A 21928-nucleotide genomic window follows, 5' to 3' on the forward strand; every position below is an offset into this window, starting at 1 on the left:
TTTTTGTTTTTTGCTGCTGCTGTTGTTTTTTAACACAGAGCACGTGAGACTTGATTTACATGGCTGACACTTTCTAAAAGGTGAAAATATTTTTCACAGTTGGTTCTCAAGGATTTGTTGAATGAATGAATACTGAGGACTTATAAATAGAGGAATATATTTGTCATACAGCAGAGGAATAAGTAAATTAGCATTTGTAATACAGCACAGGAAACATAAAAAGCTAAAGAAAATAATTTGTCTATAGCACTACACAGTGGTATCTGAGACATCTGAATTCCTTCTTAAACTCTGAGTTTTACTTTCCAGCTTAGTATTAAGCATAAATTATATCCTTATTTTTTTCACTTGATGATTTCTAATTAGTACATTTGGGAATGACTTAATTAGTATATACTGCACAACTGAAAGGAAAATCTTTTTTCTACATGAATGAGTATACAGATTATTTAAAAAAACAAAAACAAAACTAGAGCATTTTAGAAACCAGTCTTCAAGCTCCATCTAGTGGCTATAAAAAAAGAGAATTATTCAGATGAGGACAAACACAGCTTTTATCAGGCTGGCCTCTTAGTACTGAACACACAGCATTTCCTAGAGACAGTGGTGAGCGGACTCACTCCCGTTCAGACGGTCCGGCTTTGCTCTGGCCTCCCCTCACGGGCGGAAGTCAGGGCCCGGTGACTGCAGTGCTCTATGACTGCTACGGAATTGGTGATGCCTGGGCAGCCCGTCTGAACCTAACCCCAGGAATATGGTTCACAGAAAGCTAAGAAGCCCTAGTCATAGGAATGCTTCAGTCTGGCCTTAGTAAAGCACAGACTGTTAATAAGAAATCTGGATATCAGCACACATAGATTTACTTATACAAATGAGTAAGATTTTTCACCTACAAGTACCTCATTATTAAAAGGGACAAATATATAGTGACAGAAAATGATTTGACTTTGGGTGATGGGAACACAATGCAAACAACAGTTCAAAATGCTTGAGCTGTTCACCTGAAACCTATGTAGACTTATTGACCAATGTGTCACCCCATTAAATTTAATTTCTAAAGAAAAGGATTTTTCACCTATAAGTACCTCATTATTAAAAAGAAATGTGGTTCCTGTCCCTAATGAACCTCTCCGCAGATTTGGTGCTCACCAATCACCACTCAGGTTCCAGGGCTGTGTCAGCACCGCCTGCGTTATCCCCGGCACCCCACCGAGGCTCCTCAGGGTCCCCCTGCAGCCTCCCGTCCGCCTTCCTGCTGACCTGAACATTTCAGGCTGCACGGGGAGGGGACGCTCACTACTTAAGACTGTTTCATTAAAAACTGCCAATTTAACAATAGCTTCTACAAGAGGATATTATGAATGTTTTAGGAATAATTTTATATACCTCTTTAGTTTATAGAGAAGAAAGCTTTTCTATTTTGAATGAAATAACTTAGAAGATAATACTACTTTTTAAAAACTGCTATGAAAATCTCTTAATTTATTACCAAAAGTTTCAAACCTGGGAGTTTAATCTCATTAGTTGAATGAAATCTAGCTTACTGTCATATACATTTTATTTTAAAACATTTTTGAAATAGCCTAACCAGGCGGTAGCACAGTGAAGAGAGTGTCGGACTGAGATGCGGGAGGACCCAGGTTTGAACCCCAATGTCTCTGGCTAGAGCAAGGATTCACCAGCTTGAGCGCAGGCTCGCTGGCCTGAATGTGGGGTCGCTGGCGTGAGTGTGGGATAATAGACATGACCCCATGGTTGCTGGCTTGAGCCCAAAGGTAGCTGGCTTGAAGCCCAAGGTCACTGGATTGAGCAAGGGGTTACTCGCTCTGCTTGAGCCCCTCGGTCAAGGCACATAAGAGAAAGCAATCAATGAACAACTAAAGTGCTACAATGAAGAATTGATGCTTCCCATCTCTCTCCGTTCCTGTCTGTCTGTCCCTCTCACTGTCTCTCACTCTGTCCATCACAAAAAAAACCCCCACAACCCCCCCCCCAAAAAAAAAAACATTGCAATAGAATTCCCTCACAAGGGTAAATTATAACCCTAGAAGGTGTAGCCCAGGCATGGCCAACACCCAGCCTGCATAATGAGTTTATGCAGCCTGCGATTAAATTTTTAATATTCTCTGCTACTTTAAAATCTCAGCTATTCAGAAGCGGAAGCGTCTTTGATTATTGGGAATCGAGATATTTAGGAAGATAGTGATACGCAGAAAAGAATTCCGCGTGTGACTAATCTAGGGTTAATTTCTAATAATTGGTTAAATGGATTCGTGATACTTCTTTATTTTTTTTAAAAAATTCCATTATAAAGATTTACAACTTTTATACTCATCTGTACTCGATATGAACTGTTTGACGTTTAGCAGCGATGTGAAACCCACATTCTTTAAGGCGGAGTTTGCCAGTACGCACCCAAGGTCAAACAATTTGTTATTTTTGTGATCAAGTGTGCTGAATCAAGTGGCACTGTAGCATAGACAATAGCTGCAGTTGTTAACTAAAAACATGTCCAGTCTGTTTGTAAAATGAAATAATTGTTTTATTTGCGATATAACCCCTTCAAGCTCATTCTATTAATTAAATATTGTTTTGATTGATTGTAATACAGTTTGGATATTTATACGGTATGCAATTATATTTTTATTAAAATATATTTTTATTAAAATAATATTGTACATTAAAATTTTTCACTCACATTTATTCATAAATAAATTATATAATAAAATTTTGTTTACTTAAACGAATTGTTTTTGTATTTAACATTTTTTAATATTTTGTTTGGTCCGTGAAAAAGGTTTTCTTTCTAATCTGGCAGGGGGGCAAAAACTGTTGGCCACGCCTGGTGTAGCCTCTGCTTCTAGGATCTCAGCTGTTGGAATGTCATTAATGATAGGAATGCCGTTGCCTGGAGCCTCGGGCCAGCAGATAGTGAAATTGGGCCTGAGGTGAAAGCTCTGTTTCACACCAGCCAGGAGGTGGAGGGTGGGGGCTTCAGGTCAGCTGTACCAGTCAATCTCCGGGATCAGCTATGTGTCAATTAATTATGACAATGTGATGGTGGAGCCCCAGTAAAAACTCTGGACACTGAGTCAGGTGAGCTCCCCTGGTGGCAATATTCCTTGCACATTATCATGCACTATCATGCATCTGTGTCAAAAGTAATATTGTCCTGACTTACAGGGAGAAGACAAATAGAACATCTGTGTTTGGAACCCTCCTGAACCCTGTCCTATGTCTCTTCTTTTGGTTGATTTAATCTGGGCCTTTTCCCTGTAATAAACTATAACCACCAACTACAATTGCTTTCAATGGGTTCTGAGTCTTTCTAGTGGATTATCAATCCCTAGTATGGCTTTAGGAAACCCTGAACTTGAATTTGGTGTCAGAAGTAAGGACTGTCTTATGTGGATTAGACTTCCGCTAACTTCACAGTTGGCTAAACTCTTGAAGGTATAGTGGTGGTCAGTGGTCAGTGGTGAAGTAAGTGGATAGAACTGACCATCATCTCATTTCTTACCTAAAAGGAAGTGGTCCCCATGGCAGGGACAATATACAGAAGCCATAATGTACATTTTTCTCATTTTACACCCAGAATTCCAAGCAGTAAAACTTCTAAATTATTTACTTAGCAAATTATATCCAGAGAAAATTTTTTAAAAAATATTTTATTAATTTTAGAGAAGAGAGGTAGGAAGAGAGAGAGAGACAGGAACATCAATCTGCTCCTGTATGTGCCTGACCAGGGACTGAACTTGCAACCTCTGTGCTTTGGGATAACATTCTAACCAACTAAGCTACCTGGCCATGGCCAGATAAATGTTTTAAGCTATAAATTCTCACCAAATATTTCCTAAAAGATGCAAATTAGCAATCTCATTTACCAAAAAGAAAAGTGCTCTTCCATTTTGAACAAAAATTAAATCACTGGCAAACATTGTTTATTAATTTTTCTTAATTCTAATACTGGGGACAATTTTCATTGTTTCTGGATGAATTTACATTTTAAATGCGTAAACCCTTATGAGCCCTCGCATAATTTTAAGCAATGTAAAAGAATTTCTAAAAAATCATAACAGAAATGTAAAGAATTCAGAAACATGAATGAAGAGGAAGCTACTGCCTGACTGCTGGTGGCATGGTGTATAGAGCACTGGCCTGGGATGCTGAGGCCCCACGTTCAAAGCGCCCAGGTCGTCAAGCTAGGGTGTAGCTGACAAGGTTCCAAGGTGCGGATCCTGCAACATGATCCCAGAGTTGCGGAAGCCCAAGGCGGCTAGGCTTAAGCCCCCCAGTCAAGGCATGCATGAGAAGCAATCAACAACAACAAACAACTAAAGAGAAGCATCTGTGCATTGATGCCTATTATCTTCTGCCTCTACTGCCACCTATCTTCGCTCTCTCTCTCTAAAAAAAGTAACTATTTAAAGAAAATGTTATAAATTCTGAAGCATTAAAATCCAGCTACAAAAAGTTTTCCCACAATCCAAGTGGAAATGTTAACTTCATTTCAATTACTGCAATTATTGTTACAACTGGTCACTCTAGCATGTTACTAATATATACTGCTCACAAAGATTAGGGCATATTTTATCATTTCATATTCATTTCAAAATATCCCCTAATTTTTTTTTTCTTTTTTTCTATTTTTCTGAAGCTGGAAACGGGGAGAGACAGTCAGATAGACTCCCGCATGCGCCCGACCGGGATCCACCCAGCACGCCCACCAGGGGCGACGCTCTGCCCACCAGGGGGCGTCGCTCTGCCGCGACCACAGCCACTCTAGCGCCTGGGGCAGAGGCCAAGGAGCCATCCCCAGCGCCCGGGCCATCTTTGCTCCAATGGAGCCTTGGCTGCGGGAGGGGAAGAGAGAGACAGAGAGGAAGGAGGGGGGGGGGTGGAGAAGCAAATGGGCGCTTCTCCTATGTGCCCTGGCTGGGAATCGAACCCGGGTCCCCCGCACGCCAGGCCGACGCTCTACCGCTGAGCCAACCGGCCAGGGCCTATCCCCTAATTTTTGTGAGCAATATATTACTAGCATATTAATTTTAGTATTCATTCTTAAGTCTTCTGAATGTTCAGTTAAAGTAGAAAGTAATTTGGAAAAGTTTACTTTTGGCTTTAGTGTACTGAATTAACCTAAACAGTAAAATGCTTAAGAACCACATAACCAAACCAGAAGACTGGAAAGTCTATTTTGTATGTGGTATTTGTTAAAACACAATGAAACAACTGTGATTTCAAATACTCCATATATTTAATTCTTGACCTCATTGCAAAAATTTTGAGAGTAGGGGGTCCTTTACCATACATACAAGTAGAGATTTCATTGAGAGGTACTGAAATAGAAATCCTAAATTACAACATACCTGATTAGGTGAACAAACAGGAAAATCTTCAACTGGCGGAATTAAACCCTGAGCAATCAATTGTCCATAAGAGGGAGGAGCTTCTCTTCTTAACAATTCTGCTTCAACTCTTGATAACTGTGTTTCAAATGATCTTTGAGAAGAAACAAGGAATAAAAAGGGTTAGAAAAAAGGCAAGTGAACAATTTTTTATCATCACCAATTAAAACAATGTGAATCTTAATATACTTGATAATTTTAAAAAGCTTAGTCAACTAACCTTTATTGGTATCTGTACAAGCCCTGCACTGAGCATACGAGAGATAAAGCAGTGTGCCCGCATGGGGCCTGAAACCGGGAGCCTGGGTCAGCAACTTTTTCTTTTTTTTTACAGAGAAAAGAGAGAGTCAGAGAGAGGGATAGATAGGGACAGACAGGAACAAAGAGAGATGAGAAGCATCAATATCAGTTTTTTTTTGTTTTTTTTTTTTACAGGGACAGAGAGAGAGTCAGAGAGAGGGACAGATAGGGACAGACAGACAAGAATGGAGAGAGATGAGAAACATCAATCATCAGTTTTTCGTTGCGACACCTTAGTTGTTCATTGATTGCTTTCTCATATGTGCTTTGACCACGGGCCTTCAGCAGCCTGAGTAACCCCTTGCTCAAGCCAGCGTCTTTGGGTCCAAGCTGGTGAGCTTTTTTTTTTTCCCTCAAGCCAGATAAGCCTGCGCTCAAGCTGGCGACCTTGGGGTTTCGAACCTGGGTCCTTTTGCATCCCAGTCGGACACTCTATCCACTGTGCCACCGCCTGGTCAGGCAATATCAGTTTTTCATTGTGGCACTTTAGTTGCTCATTGATTGCTTTCTCATATGTGCCTTGACTATGGGGCTACAGCAGACCAAGCAATCCCTTGCTCAAGCCAGCAACCTTGGGTCCAAGCTGGTGAGCTTTTTTTTTGCTCAAACCAGATGAGCCCGCGCTCAAGCTGGCAACCTCGGCGTCTCGAACCTGGGTCCTCTGCATCCCAGTCCGGTGCTCTATCCACTGCGTCACTGTCTGGTCAGGCCAGTAACTTTTAATAAATTAGAAATCCTGTAAAAGGTGAACGTATAAGATCTTTTTACCCCTACGACTATAGGGGGATTGAAGTGCTAGGTGAAAGTATCAAAAGCTCTTAGAAGATACTTTATTCATCAAGCCCAACAAATTTATTTTTCAGATAAGAAAAAGGGCGAAGTAGCCTTACCACGCTGTGGCACAGTGGATAGAGCACTGACCTGGGACATTGAGGACCCAGGTTTGAAACCCTGAGGTTACCGGCTTGAGCTCAAAGGTCACTGGCTCAGCTGGAGTCCCTCAGTCAAGGCACATATGAGAAGCAATCAATGAACAACTGAAGAGCCACAACTACGAGTTGATGCTTCTCATCTCTCTCTTTTCCTGTCTGTCTCTGACTAAAAAAAAAAAAAAGAAAAAAAAGTGAAATTGTCAGAAATAACTTTCTGGAAAAACTGGTTCTTGAACTCAAGACCTTTTATTCTTCACTGCACTCTTATGGGGCCATTTATACTTGTCCAGAGAAAATATGCAGCATGGGTATTGTGATACTGTGCATCTGTGGGCATCTATAATCCCAGCTGTCTGGTGCATGCAGTCTGTTATTTGTAACTCTCCTGGGACTGAGGGTCATGTCTCCACAGTAGTTTACCAGGGGGCCACGTGGAAGACAATTCTCCTGAAGTATGCCCATTGACATCTAACCTTTTCTTACTTGAGAATTCTAACACATGGCTCCAAAACCCAACATCAGCCTGTGTTCCAGTCTTCTCTCCTTAGTCCCTTGCATGTACCCTGGGCCTGGACAAACTGGACTATGTGCCTGCTCTCTGAGTAATGCTGGAGTTTCTACTACTATGTGTTTTCACAGCCTATCTGCTCAACTGCAATACCTTTTCCCTATCAACATTCTACTCAGAGATTTCAAAAGGCACTTGTTCAATGAAGGCCTTCTGCATCCTTCTTATCAGATCAGGTATCTTTGGACTTTAATAGCACTCTGCTTTATAGCTCTTACAACATCTACATTTTTGTCATTTTATTCCACTAACCAATTCCTTCCTCCTAATTATAAACTGCCTGTGAGACTGTCTTACTCATTTTTCTATTCATCTAGTGCTTTGAGCATAGTGGGTTCTCAAATATCTAAAATTATTATAAAACTAGAGCTTAAGAACTACAGCTAACAGTTGTAGCTCTTAAAATTCCTATGAAACAGATCAACCTGAAAATAGGAACTGGTAAATAAAGATCGACTAGTCTCACCTCCTAATTCTAAGGACTTAGTCACTTTTTTTAGTGTTTAGACTTTTGAGTCTTCAGCTTTTCACATTAATTGTAAAAATCATTAATGATATTTATTTCTAAAACATTATGAAACAAAAACACATTGTTCATCACAACGAAGCACTTGTTGCAAATACTTGGGCCTCATTTTTAACGTAGAGAGCATGACCACTCAAGTTTGCGTTGATACTGACCTCCGTTCAAACATTCTCAGAGAATAAAGCTTACAGGTGCATCCCAACGCGATGACGAGCAGCAGGCCGCAGATGAGGCTCCCTATGACGGCCGCGGTAATGACTCTGGTGGGCACAATCACTGGGCAGTTATCCTCATCGCTGCCATCCCCGCAGTCATCCTGAGAGTCGCACACCCAGCTTTCAAACACACAACGATTGTTTTTACAATGAAAGTTTCCAGGCTGGCAAAAAAAGCAGTTTTTTTCATCTGAGCCATTTGGGCAATGATTCTGGTAGTTGCAGCGATCAGAACGAGGATAACAGACACCGTTTCGGGAACACGGGAACTCTTCCTTTTGGCACATGGTACAGTTGACTTCATCCCTCCCATTTGGGCAATGCCAGTATCCGTCGCAGCGCTGCTGCTCAGTGTAACACCCCCAGCTGCCTCCACAGGGTATTTCCCACGGCAAACAGAAGCCGTCTACCTGGTAAGTAGCATTAAACCCCCTGGCAGCATTCACTTTATCCGCACAAAAGTGCACCCTTATCTGTCCAGAGGAAGAAACAACTGTAAGGGGTGCATGAGAATCAAAGGCCGTTAACACTCGCAAAAGCTTGTGTGGGTTCTCCTCCAAGCCGTCGTAAATTTTGACATAATCCCCATAACCAGTACCATCAAGTTTAAAGTCAGTGAAGCGTAAAATGACTTTACGGTGATCACCAGTGTCTATTAACCAGGTGCAATTGCTGCCCGGGGGATAAAAGTCTGGATAATTGGGAGAATTAAAAGTACCATAAAAATATTTTAACCACTGCCCACAAGTTGGCACGTCACAGTCTATCTCGTCCCCTAGGTCAAGGCAGTCAATGTTCCCATCACACTTTAAAGACTCAGGGAGGCAAGTGTAAACTTTGGTAAACCGAGACAGACACTGGAACTGGTTGTAAGCGCACGGCTGGAAGGGGACAGATGTCGGGGGATTAGCTTCTTTAGCACAGATCTCTTCGTCGGAACTGTCTCCACATTCATCCATGTTATTGCATTTCCAGGCTTCTGGAATACATTTCCCATTTCCGCAACGGAACTGATCACAAGCACAGTTTGGTTCCTCAGATTTCCCTGGGAGGACATGGGGAGGGGACAAGGGAGGTGGAGAGGTAAGGGAAAAAAAAAATGTGCTCTTTAAAAGATATGCAATAGCATTATTTTTTATAATAAATGCTGATTAAACCCAAGTGAAGGGCTTCAAAAGTCTTGTTATAAAAAAGGGTTAAGTTCTAATGGCAAATTAATATCGGCTCACTAATTACTCAACAATGCATTAAAAAATTATGATTTGTTCCATAAAGATCTTTGCAGTTTGATCTAAGGAGAAGAAACCCATTCTGTTTCTATAAAAAGCTATTTTACTGCAGAACATCCAGTAAGATGACGTAAGACACATGAGCCAACAGGATACAGTGCCTAAAAATTTTAAATAACCTATCACATAAACATCAGAATTATACAATTTGAAATAAAATTCATCCACAGCTAATCACCTCTTCAAATACATTTTTTATGTTCTTTTCTAGTTGGTTATATATATATTATATATGTATATAAATTATAATATTTTGCATGTATATATCACAGCATATTTTGTAATCCTATTATTTACTTAAAATTTTTTTATGTTTTAAAATTTTTTATTTGAGAGAGAGAGAGAGTTATTGATTTATAATTCTACTTATTTATGCATTCTTCGGTTGATTCTTGCATGTGTCCTCATCAGGGATCAAACCTACAACCTCGGCATGCCAGAAGGACACTGAACCAACTGAACTACTTGGCCAGGGCTGCTTAAATGTTTGCTGAGATTATAAGATCAACTGCATAATGTTTGTAATGTTTCATGGAATCATAACACAGCACTTCCATTTATAACTTATATTGCTTTAACACTTCAAAATATTGCATGAATCTGAGCTAAATTATAAGTTTAATCATCATAAAAGTAGGAGGAAGGTGGCCTGACCTGTGGTGGCGCAGTGGATAAAGCATCCACCTGGAATACTGAGGTCGCCGGTTCAAAACCCTGGGCTTGCCTGGTCAAGGCACATATGGGAGTTGATGCTTCCTGTTCCTCCCCCTGTTCTCTCTCTATCTATCCCTCTCTCTCTCTCTCCCCTCTCACTCTAATAAAAATGAATAAATAAAATCTAAAAAAGTAAATAAATAAAAAAGAAATAATTAAAAAAAAAAAAAAAGTAGGAGGAAGGGCCTTGGCCGGTTGGCTCAGCGGTAGAGCGTCGGCCTGGCGTGCGGGGGACCCGGGTTCGATTCCTGGCCAGGAGAAGCGCCCATTTGCTTCTCCACACCCCCCTCCTTCCTCTCTGTCTCTCTCTTCCCCTCCCGCAGCCAAGGCTCCATTGGAGCAAAGATAGCCCGGGCGCTGGGGATGGCTCCTTGGCCTCTGCCCCAGGTGCTAGAGGGGCTCTGGTCGCGGCAGAGCGATGCCCCGGAGAGGCAGAGCATCGCCCCCTGGTGGGCAGAGTGTTGCCCTTGGTGGGCGTGCCAGGTGGATCCCGGTCGGGCGCATGCGGGAGTCTGTCTGTCTCTCCCCGTTTCCAGCTTCAGAAAAATACAAAAAAAAAAAAAAAGTAGGAGGAAGGAGTCAGAAAAAATTGAAATGCTTATAGAATTCTGATTATCTTAGTGTACCACCCTAAATATAAATCAATGAGGTAGGGAAAGAAAACCAAACAACAGGTCTGTACAGTCCTGAAGTTGACAATGTTGGGCCAATGCTAACTTCTCCGTTAACAACTTGGTCACTGGTGAATAGGTAAACTAACGTGCTTGAGAACCTAAATACTACAGAGACTGTTTTTAAGATAAAAGAGGGAAAGGAGCATGTGTTTGCTAAGGAGATCATGTAATTTCAGAAGATATAAAATTATTTTCAGCAAAAAATATACATTACTCAAATGCTCTGAGTTATTCACTTTGTATGATCCGGTCACTCTTTTTGGATACAGTTTAAAAATAACAAAAGGGCCCTGGCCAGTTGGCTTAGTGGTAGAGCGTCGGCCTGGTGTGCAGGAGTCCCGGGTTTGATTCCCAGCCAGGGCACACAGGAGAGGCGCCCATCTGCTTCTCTACCCCTCCCCCTCTCCTTCCTCTCTGTCTCTCTCTTCCCCTCCCGCAGCCGAGGCTCCACTGGAGCAAAGATGGCCCGGGCGCTGAGGATGGCTCTGTGGCCTCTGCCTCAGGGGCTAGAATGGCTCTGGTTGCAGCAGATCCATCCTCCTGGTGGGCATGCCGGGTGGATCCTGGTCGGGCGCATGCAGGAGTCTGTCTGACTGCCTCCCCGTTTCCAACTTCAGAAAAATACAAACAAACAAACAAAAGTAAATAAAAATAACAAAAGGCTTCTGATACTACAAACTATGAAGGTGAAACCAAGTACGTCTTTTTGTAAAGACAGTGGTAACTCACAAATAAAATGTGTTCTGAAGTAACTTTCAGCATATGGGTAAACACCAGATGGAGTAAAAAAGTTCTTTCAAAGTAGATGGATTTAAAGTATTTTTTAAAAATTGACTTTTGTTTATAAAATTAATCTTTTATTAGGATTATACAAAATGCCTTTTCAAGATCCAGCTGTAGAGCACGTGAACCTTTAGCTTAATTCCTCAATCACACCTGCCTCGAGAACTTACGTCTCAATTACACCAACAGTGTTTAGAAGACTAGCCACCAAATGACTGAGAAGTTAATACTGTATAATTCTGTTTAGTATTGTTCTTTTTAAAAAACACACCTGAAAAATATGCCAGTCTGAAACCCTTTCTGGAGATACTGTCGTCGGAGTGAAACCTGATCCAGACGTGGTCTTGTGAGGAAATGTACGGCGGCGGAACCGTGGAGCCGCAAGCCCGGTAACTCCCCGCGTTCTTGTACGTCTCTATCGTCAGCCAGTCCAAGCTGCATCTTCTGGACCCCTGGATATCAAAATCCTGAAAACTACAAATAAAGTGTCAGAAAAGGCTCTTAGAAAGGGTAATTTTGGCAAAAAATTATCATCATAATACACTGCAGAGGACAAAGCCTCCATATACCCTCCTGGGTTTTCAAGACATACAACCGTATCATCAGCAAAAAATAATACTGTCCACTGTTTCTAGATTTATATCTGTTTCCAGATTCCAGAGTAATAGTTCTTTATAAGTAATGTCAGATTCCAAAATAATGCTAAAATACAGGAGACGGCTGGCACCTTTTTCAGTTTCTTCTCTCTGTGTGTAGTTAAACTTCGAATTCAGAACATCCTAAATCATTTTGTGTTTGAACCCCAAACACCACTCTGTATACTGAAGTACACCAGAGAAAACCAGCAGTCTCTCAGATTAGACCGGCTCATCCACAAAAAGTTTTTAGCTTATATTTTTAGGAGAGCAAATCGCATCAATCCGAGCAAAGTAAAAGGAGAAAAGCAAACAAACAATGTTTTTCAGTTAAAAGTCCCACGGTTTGAAAATAGCTTTTTTTTTTTACATATGTTACTTTATGGTTCAACATTATCCTGTAGTTCACAAAACATGAGCATGAGTAAAGGGCAAAAAGTCAAGTAAATAAAAGCACATACATAATTAGCCACTGCTATAAAGAAAGAAACCAATTCACTTTCCAATAACATGTCTCGCCAAAAAGTGAAGATTTGACTTTATCTCCTTGTGTCTGCCTTAAACCAAGTGATAATAAATTATGTAAGGGTGATTATACTAGGATACTTTCCTCTCTAAATTTGCTGAATAACTATAACAAAGGCTGATAGACAATTTGATTGACTCCACTTTTTTCTCTATTATGAACAGTGTTTTGAAGAATCTTGTACATGCACCTCTCTTTATACACATGCAAGCATTTCTCTAGAACATACATTTCTAGAAGTAGAATTGCTAGGTCAAAGGACACAATTCTGCATTCAATGTGATTGACACAGAGAAATGTTTATACCAACTTACTATTCCATGGAGTGTGTAGGAAAGTACCTTATACCCCACAGCTCTGGAAAAACGAGATATTCTGTCTTTTAAAAAATTTGTTGGCAAAATTAGTCAAAATTGTGAACAAAAGATGATCATTGCTCTATTTTTCATTTCCTTATTTACTGAGATTAAAACTCTTTTTCCTGTGTTCATCGACTATTTTTTTCCCTATGAACTGCCTTTTTATATCCTTCATCCTTTAAATTTTCTTCTTACTTTTTAAAGAGCTCTTTACATAGTATAAACAAGTACCTACTTACAGTGTGTGTGTGTTATGGAAGATATATGTACAGACAGACACAGACACACACACACTCTAACAGTTGGTATTGTCAGTCTTTTTAATTTCAGTCATTAGTGGGGCATAAAATATCTCTTACTGCAGCTTATATGCACCTCCCTGAAGACTAAATGATGTTGAACATCTTTTCATGTGTTTTTTAGGCATTTTCTTCTGCAAAGTGTTCAAGTCTTTTGCCCACTTAAAAATTCTGGGTTTTTGGCCCTGGCCGGTTGGCTCAGTGGTAGAGCGTTGGCCTGGCGTGCAGAAGTCCCGGGTTCGATTCCCGGCCAGGGCACACAGGAGAAGCGCCCATCTGCTTCTCCACCCCTCCCCCTCCTTCCTCTCTGTCTCTCTCTTCCCCTCCCGCAGCCAAGGCTCCATTGGAGCAAAGATGGCCCGGGCGCTGGGGATGGCTCTGTGGCCTCTGCCCCAGGCGCTAGAGTGGCTCTGGTCGCAACAGAGCGATGCCCCGGAGGGGCAGAGCGTCGCCCCCTGGTGGGCGTGCCGGGTGAATCCCGGTTGGGCGCATGCGGGAGTCTGTCTGTCTCTCCCTGTTTCCAGCTTCAGAAAAAAAAAAAAAAAAAAAAAAATTCTGGGTTTTCGCCTGACCAGTTTGGTGTTACACTGGATAGTGTCAACGTGAACGCTGAGGACTCAAGCTGGAAACCCCAAGGATGCTGGCTTGAGCCCAAAATCACTGGTTTGAGCAACAGGGTCACTGACTCAGCTGAAGCCCCCCAGTCAAGGTATGAATGAGAAGCAATCAATGAACAACCAAGGGGCCACTAGTTGATGCCTCTCATTTTTCTCCCTTCCTATCTCTTGTGAATTTAAAAATTTTTTTTTGTTTTTTAATTCTTTTGCCTATTTCAAATATTAGATTTTCTTCTTGAGTTCTAAAATTCTTTATATTCTGGAATCGAGTCCTTTAGTAGATATATGTATCACTAATATTTTCTTCTAGTTTATATAAATTGCCTTATTAGTTTCTTTTTTTTCTTTTTAATTTTATATATTTATTTTAGCGAGAGGAAAGGAGAGAGAGAGAGAGAGAGAGACAGGAACAATGGTCTGTTCCTGCACATGCCCTGGCCGGGGACTGAACTGGCAATCTCTGAGCTTCAGGATGATACTCTAAACAACAGAGCCTGGGCCCTTTTCAGTTTGTTTGTTTGTTTCTTTCTTTTTTTGAGCGAGATAGAGAGAGGGGGGGAGAAAAAGGAGAAGCATCAATTCATAGTTGTGTCACTTTAGTTGTTCACTGATTGCTTCTTACACGTGCCTTGACCAGGGGCAGGGCTCAAGCCAAGCCAATAACCTTGGTATCATGTTGATGATCTCGCATTTAAGCTAGCGACCCCTCACTCAAGCTGACGACCCTGGGATTTTGAAACTGGGACCTCAGTGTCCCAGGTCAACGCCTATCCACTGTGCCATCACCGGTGAGGCCTTTTTCAGTTTCTTAACGATATCTTTTAATGAGCATAAGTTTTTAATTTCAGTTTTGATCAAGCTTGATTATTTCTTTCTTTATGTTTAGTGCTTGTGTTTGTGTGTTCTCAGGGATAGACTGAGATTCTATTTTTGTCCTATCATGTAATTAAATTACTGTCTGATCCCCCTGAACTTGAGGAGGTTTTGGTTTATGGCTTGTGAGTTTATTTCGCTTTGTCCTTAGTCTTAGATGAATTCTTAACTTTAGGACATTGTCTTCACTTACAAAGTATGACACCTCTGGGGTTCAGTAAAAATGCTAAGGTATTTACCCAACCCCTTGAACTCAGCAGGTTTCAGACTCAGACCTGTCTCACTGTGATGCACTGGGTTCAGAGCCCAGTGCTGCCCAGCGGCAGTGCACAGCAGCTGACCCCTGCACAGCCCGTCCTACTGGGTAGGGTTCAGAGCCCAGTGCTGCCCAGCGGCAGTGCACAGCAGCTGACCCCTGCACAGCCCGTCCTACTGGGTAGGGTTCAGAGCCCAGTGCTGCCCAGCGGCAGTGCACAGCAGCTGACCCCTGCACAGCCCGTCCTACTGGGTAGGGTTCAGAGCCCAGTGCTGCCCGGCGGCAGTGCACAGCCCCTGACCCCCGCGTAGCCCGTCCTACTGGGTAGGGTTCAGAGCCCAGTGCTGCCCAGCGGCTGACCCCCGTGCAGCCCGTCCTACTGGGTAGGGTTCAGAGCCCAGCGTTGCCCAGCGGCAGTGCACAGCCCGACCCCCGCGCAGCCCGTCCTACTGGGTAGGGTTCAGAGCCCAGTGCTGCCCAGCGGCAGTGCACAGCCCGACCCCCGCGCAGCCCATCCTACTGGGTAGGGTTCAGAGCCCAGTGCTGCCCAGCAGCAGTGCACAGCAGCTGACCCCTGCACAGCCCGTCCTACTGGGTAGGGTTCAGAGCCCAGTGCTGCCCAGCGGCAGTGCACAGCAGCTGACCCCCGCGCAGCCCATCCTACTGGGTAGGGTTCAGAGCCCAGTGCTGCCCAGCGGCTGACCCCTGCGCAGCCCGTCCTTCTGGGTAGGGTTCAGAGCCCAGTGCTGCCCAGCCCCTGACCCCCGCGCAGCCCGTCCTACTGGGTAGGGTTCAGAGCCCAGTGCTGCCCAGCCCCTGACCCCCGCGCAGCCCGTCCTACTGGGTAGGGTTCAGAGCCCAGTGCTGCCCAGCCCCTGACCCCCGCGCAGCCCGTCCTACTGGGTAGGGTTCAGAGCCCAGTGCTGCCCAGCGGCAGTGCACAGCCCCTGACCCCTGCGCAGCCCGTCCTACTGGGTAGGGTTCAGAGCCCAGTGCTGCCCAGCGGCTGACCCCCGTGCAGCCCGTCCTACTGGGTAGGGTTCAGAGCCCAGTGCTGCCCAGCGGCAGTGCACAGCCCCTGACCCCTGCGCAGCCCGTCCTACTGGTTCCTCTCGTCTCCAAGCACGCACAGTTCAGGGGCAGCCAAGGATCTGAGGAGAATTTATGTGCAGATATGAAGGCTTCCTACTTTGTGGCACTCTCCTTTCTAGTGTTTCCTTTTCAATTTCCGGCCGTTCTCCACTTCCTGGCCTCTCCAGTTAAGACCGTGGCAATCTGTTGAGATCCAGCCACTCCGTTCTGATGCACTGGGAAGCAGACGCAGACACACTCTTCCTCAGCGCGGTTTCCCTCTTCCCAGGGCTGGACCTACCTTCCAGTCACTTCCAGTTTTTGATTACTCTCCAGTACCTTCAAATAGTTTTTAACTTAAATTTTATCCAAAGTTGATAATAATTGTTTATGGGAGCACAACTCCCATTCAAGCTAGGGAGTCCTTAATATACTTTTAAACTACTAATCTGCTCAGCCATAAGAAAGGACAGAAAAGTTTCAGACAGAAAAAGTTAAGAACCATATGATTTCACTAACATGTGGGATATAAAACTGAAAGCAACAAATGAACAAACAAGACTCAGATACAGACAATATGGTGGTTACCAGAGGGAGGGGGCTCAGGGGTGCTAAGGGTAAAGGAGGCCAAATCCATGGCCAAGGAAGATCTGACTTTGGGTAGTGGGTGCACAATGCACATCCAGGTGATGTATCATAGGATTTTACACTGAAACCTATATAACCTTATTAATCAATGCTACCTAATAAATTTAATTATAAAATGTTTAAGATTTGTGTAAGCAGGGGCCTTGTCCAGAACAAAAGAAATAATCAATGAATAAATATCTATGCATATATATAAGGTCTACTGAAAAGTTCTGTCTGTTTCTATCACAAGTTTCGACACATAAGCACGTTTATTTGGCGCATGTGTGCCTCTCTATTTTTATCACTTAATGCAGTGATTTTCAACCTTTTTTTTCATGGTACAAACACACACTAATTACTAAGGTCAGTGCCCCTGCCTGGCTAAATACAACCATTTTCATCTTATGGCACAAATAAATTAGTTACTAAGGAAGAAGAGGTCAGGGCCCCTTTTTCTTTAGTAATTAGTTTATGAGTGCGTGAGAAACAAAGGTTGAAAATCACTGACTTAATGTATACATACTGATGTAGCAAATTAACTAAAACAAAGTTGATTCACATTAGTCTTATGTGTCAAGCCCTAGTGTACCCATGGCTACTGAAAAAGTTCATTTACACCACTGTAATTTTTACGAATTTCAACATGGAAGAAATGCTACAGAGCATGTCTGTTGCATCCACCATATTCCCCGGACTTAGCACCCTCTGACTATCACTTGTTTTTGTCCTTACAAAATTTTTTGAAGGGCAAAAACTTCAAAAATGAAGAAGATATCAAACAAGCACTGGTTCAATTTTTCGCATCAAAAGATAAAACATTTTTTAAAAATGAGATATACAAATTGCCCTCACGCTGGCAAGAAATCATTAATAATGGCAATTATATTATTTAATAAAGTTTATTGACGGTAAGAAAAATTTGTATTTTGTTTTATTCCAAAAGCGGACAGAACTTTCCGGTAGACCTTATATATATATTACTGGATTTGATTTTCTAGTACAGGTATTTCATTTACGATTTAAAAATACATTCATTACTAGAATTAGCTGTTAGTTTTTCATTTGTTATGCTTCATAATAGTTTACATAACAAAGACAAGTTCATATAACTGTGCCTTGTGCCTCTTCAGAGTATAAGGTAGAGATTTTTGATTCTTCATGGTTTTGAGCTAATCAGCTTTTGCTAAATTTTTATTGAGTCAGTTTTGGTAGTTTCTTAGAAATTATTATTTTATCTTGACAGTAAAATTTATTGTTACTTTCATACCGTTTAAAATATTGTCGTAACTGTGGTTTTTAAATTTACCTGGATTTTCTCTGTACATAAGGACAGAAGCGGAAAACAGGAGTTTCATCTCTTCCTCCAGTTTCTACATCATGTTGTCTCGTTGTACTAAGCGTTACAGCACATGCAGTGAAAGAAAGTCTACACCCTTGTTCTGCTCGTTGGTGCTAAAATTCATTCAATATTAATACTGATTCAAAAATTTAACATATACTTTTATCAAAATAAGAAAGTTCTGCCTGACCAGGCGGTGGCACAGTGGATAGAGCGTCGGACTGGGATGCAGAAGACCCAGGTTCAAGACCCCGAGGTCACCAGCTTGAACACGGGCTCATCTGGCTTGAGCAAAAAGCTCACCAGCTTGAGCCCAAGGTTGCTGGCTCAAGCAAGGGATTATTCGGTCTGCAGAAGGCCTGCGGTCAAGGCACATATGAAAGAGCAATCAATGAACAACTAAGGTGTTGTAACGAAAAACTGATGATTGATGCTTTTCATCTCCCTCCGTTCCTGTCTGTCTATCCCTCTCTCTGACTCTCTGTCCCTGTAAAAAAAATAAAAATAAAAATAAAGTTCCTCATCTCTTCATTTGATAAAATGTGCCTGTAAAACTATCTGGGTGTAGAATCTTATTTTAAATGTTGATTCAATTTCTTTAATGCCTATTGATTAATCACTTTTCTAATTCTTCTAGAATCAATTTTGGTACTATACATTTTCTAGAAGATGACCCATTTCATCTAACTGTATAAAAGTATTAACATATGCCATTCATAATATTCCCTTATGACTTAAAATCTCTACTATTTTTTGTAATTACATTTACTTATGTTCTATTTTTATTTATGTATTTGTATCTATTCTCTTTTTCCTTCAGTCTTGACTTGAGATTTGTCTTTGTCTATTTTCCCCAGTTTATTTTTATTATTATTATTTTTACTAATCTTATTTATTGATTTTAGAGAGAGAAGCTGGGGAGAAGAAGGAAGCATCAACTCGTAGTAGTTGACCAGCAAGCTGGGGGCTTTGAACCAGCGACCTTCGTGTTCCAGGTCAATGCTTTATGCACTACACCACCAGAGGTCAGGCTCCCCAGGGTTTAAGGCCAGTTTTTGTCTTTAGTGAATCTTACTGTTCATTTTTTCTATTTAATTATGTTCTTATCTTACCCTTATTTTCTTTTATTTGAGATTTACCTGTAATTCTTTTAAATTCTTGAGTAAATGCTGACCTTATTTCCCATCTTACTAAACTTTAAATCAACACATTAAAGCTATAATTTTTCTCAAAGTACTCTTTCAATGTCTTCTAACAGTTTTAATGTGTAATATTTTCATTATGCAAGCATACCACTTTAAACTATTTTATAAATGCCACTGTGATTTCCATCTTTAATGCAGGAGTTATTTAGTAATAAGTTTCTAAACATCTGGGTTTTGTTATCCCTCTCCCCATTTTGTTTTATTGTGGGTTTATAATTTAATTGCATGTGGTCAGATAACAATCTGAATGATGACAATTCTTGGAAATGCATTCCAAATTCCTTTGCGACTTACCACATAATTTTTAAAAAATAAATGTTCCACATGTTTTTGAAAAGAATATTCAGTCTCTATTTGTTGAAATAGGTATAAACATTACACACATGTATATATACATGCTCCAACTGTATCAAGCTTTTTGATTTTCTTTTATCGAATCTTCTGTATCTTTAGTATTTTTTTCTTATTTATTCAATTCTGATCAAAGGTATATTTATAAACTTCAACTACAACTGTGAAATAGTCAAACCTGTTTGGTAATTCCCTGCATTTTGCTTTGTATGTATTTTAGGCTGTGTTATTAGGTATATAGTTTATCACAATTATATCTTCTTGGTGGATTATTTCATTGTCATTAAAATTTTGTGCCTTACACTCAATTATATCTGATGCTAACCTTTCTACAGTAGCTTTCTTGTGATCAGTATCTGCAAAGCTTATCTTTTTCTTTTTTTTTTTTTTTTACAAAGACAGAGAGAGAGAGAGAGTCAGAGAGAGGGATAGATAGGGACAGACAGACAGGAACGAAGAGAGATGAGAAGCATCAATCATCAGTTTTTTGTTGCGACACCTTAGTTGTTCATTGATTGCTTTCTCATATGTGCCTTGACCGTGGGGCTACAGTAGACCGAGTAACCTCTTGCTCAAGCCAGCGACCTTGGGCTCAAGCTGGTGAGCCTTACTCAAACCAGAAGAGCTCACACTCAAGCTGGCGACCTGGGGGTCTTGAACCTGGGTCCTCTGTATCCCAGTCCGATGCTCTATCCACTGCGCCACTGCCTTGTCAGGCCAAAGCTTATCTTTTTCTATCCTGCTTTTTTCAGTCTTTCTGCATTAGTTTTGTGGTAAGGATGTTTTTGTAAGCCCTTTGATAAACCTGATCAGATAGTCTGTCTTTTAAAAGTTAAATGAGTTTTTATTCAATCATCTTTCAATTTGGGAGAGTTCTTATTGTCTTTCTTTTCTGTCTTCTTTTGCATGAATGGTTTCCGCTTTTTTTTTTTTTTTTTGTATTTTTATGAAGTTGGAAACGGAGAGGCAGTCAGACAGACTCCCGCATGCGCCCGGCCGGGATCCACCCGGCATGCCCACCAGGGGGCGATGCTCTGCCCATCTTGGGGCGTCGCTCTGTTGCGACCAGAGCCATGCTAGCGCCTGAGGCAGAGGCCATGGAGCCATCCTCAGCGCCCGGGCCAACTTTGCTCCAATGGAGCCTTGGCTGTGGGAGGGGAAGAGAGAGACAGAGAGGAAGGAGAAGGGGAGGGGTGGAGAAGCAGATGGACGCTTCTCCTGTGTGCCCTGGCCGGGAATCGAACCCAGGACTCCTGCACGCCAGGCTGACACTCTACCACTGAGCCAACCGTCCAGGGCGGTTTCTGCTTTTTTAACTCTTTGCGTAATGAGTTTTTTCATGCTCACTGACCCCCGGGAGTGAGTTTTTTTCAAAAAAATGAAATTAGTTCTAGTTACAGTTTTATTAATTTAAAATCTGTTTGATAACCAATTTATGGAAATAAGAAGAACATACATTTGCCTTTTTTTAATGTTGCACTACAGATTTTTAAAATAAATCAATCATACTCTGGATGGTCAGGAGGCACGAAGAAGTACATGAACGTTCGTACTACTCAAAGGGTTAAAGAGAATCTTTTTAAGATTTGCTCAAGATTTCTATTTGTTTTTCAGCATTTATCTTGAGATGTTGTATTCAAATATTAAAATATATTACTGTTTTAATAAAGTTCAAGTAAGAACATTCAATGTTTCTATTCTTTCACATTCAAATATGGTGGAAATTTTTGCATATTTTCACTAATCTCTAACTGAAAATTTGCATTTCCTTCACTTATGAATGTAAACAACAAACCATGATAGTATTCATATTTACTGAACCTATCACTGTCACCAATAGCAATCACATATAATTTCACATTGTAGTTCAGTTTCAACAGGTATTTGGAATAATTATAAAAACTCAAAAAAACACTTTAAAATTCAAATTTTTAGAACTATCGCTTGCTAATATGTTAATAAATGAGCATATATTACTATATTACAAAATTTAAAAATTATCATAGCTGTATCTCAATATAATGGAATATTACATATTTTATTTTATGAATTTAAAAACATTCTTCTGGGAAATGATGTTTAGGACCCACCAGTTCATGGAATAAAAAATGTTAAGGAAAAAACCCTGATATAATTATATTTATAATATTTAGAATAAATTTGTGTTCCAACTTGATTTTGTTGGCTGTTTTTTATTTTATTTTGTTTTTAGTGAGAGAGAGAGAAACTGAGACTGACAGGGAGAAAGATGAGAAGCATCAACTCATAGCTGTGACATGTTAGTTGTTCACTGATTGATTTCTCATATGTGCCTCGACGGGGGGGGGGGGGGGCTACAGCAGAGCCAGTGACTCCTTG

The 21928-nt window shown here is 41.2% G+C and overlaps 1 protein-coding gene across 2 annotated transcripts in view; it reads right to left on the bottom strand.

Moving 5' to 3' along the window:
• The window catches only part of LRP12 (LDL receptor related protein 12), a 117030-nt gene that overhangs the window by 2733 nt on the left and 92369 nt on the right, over positions 1 to 21928 (bottom strand). For both annotated transcript variants that reach the window (XM_066379344.1, XM_066379343.1), the window contains 3 exons: positions 11681 to 11883; positions 7890 to 8994; positions 5370 to 5502 (listed from right to left, as the gene is read on the bottom strand). In XM_066379344.1, coding sequence (XP_066235441.1) covers positions 5370 to 5502; positions 7890 to 8994; positions 11681 to 11883 — 1441 coding nt within the window. The remainder of the gene's footprint in view (positions 1 to 5369; positions 5503 to 7889; positions 8995 to 11680; positions 11884 to 21928) is intronic.

Source organism: Saccopteryx leptura, chromosome 3 (assembly GCF_036850995.1).
Source record: "Saccopteryx leptura isolate mSacLep1 chromosome 3, mSacLep1_pri_phased_curated, whole genome shotgun sequence".
NCBI lineage: Eukaryota > Metazoa > Chordata > Mammalia > Chiroptera > Emballonuridae > Saccopteryx > Saccopteryx leptura.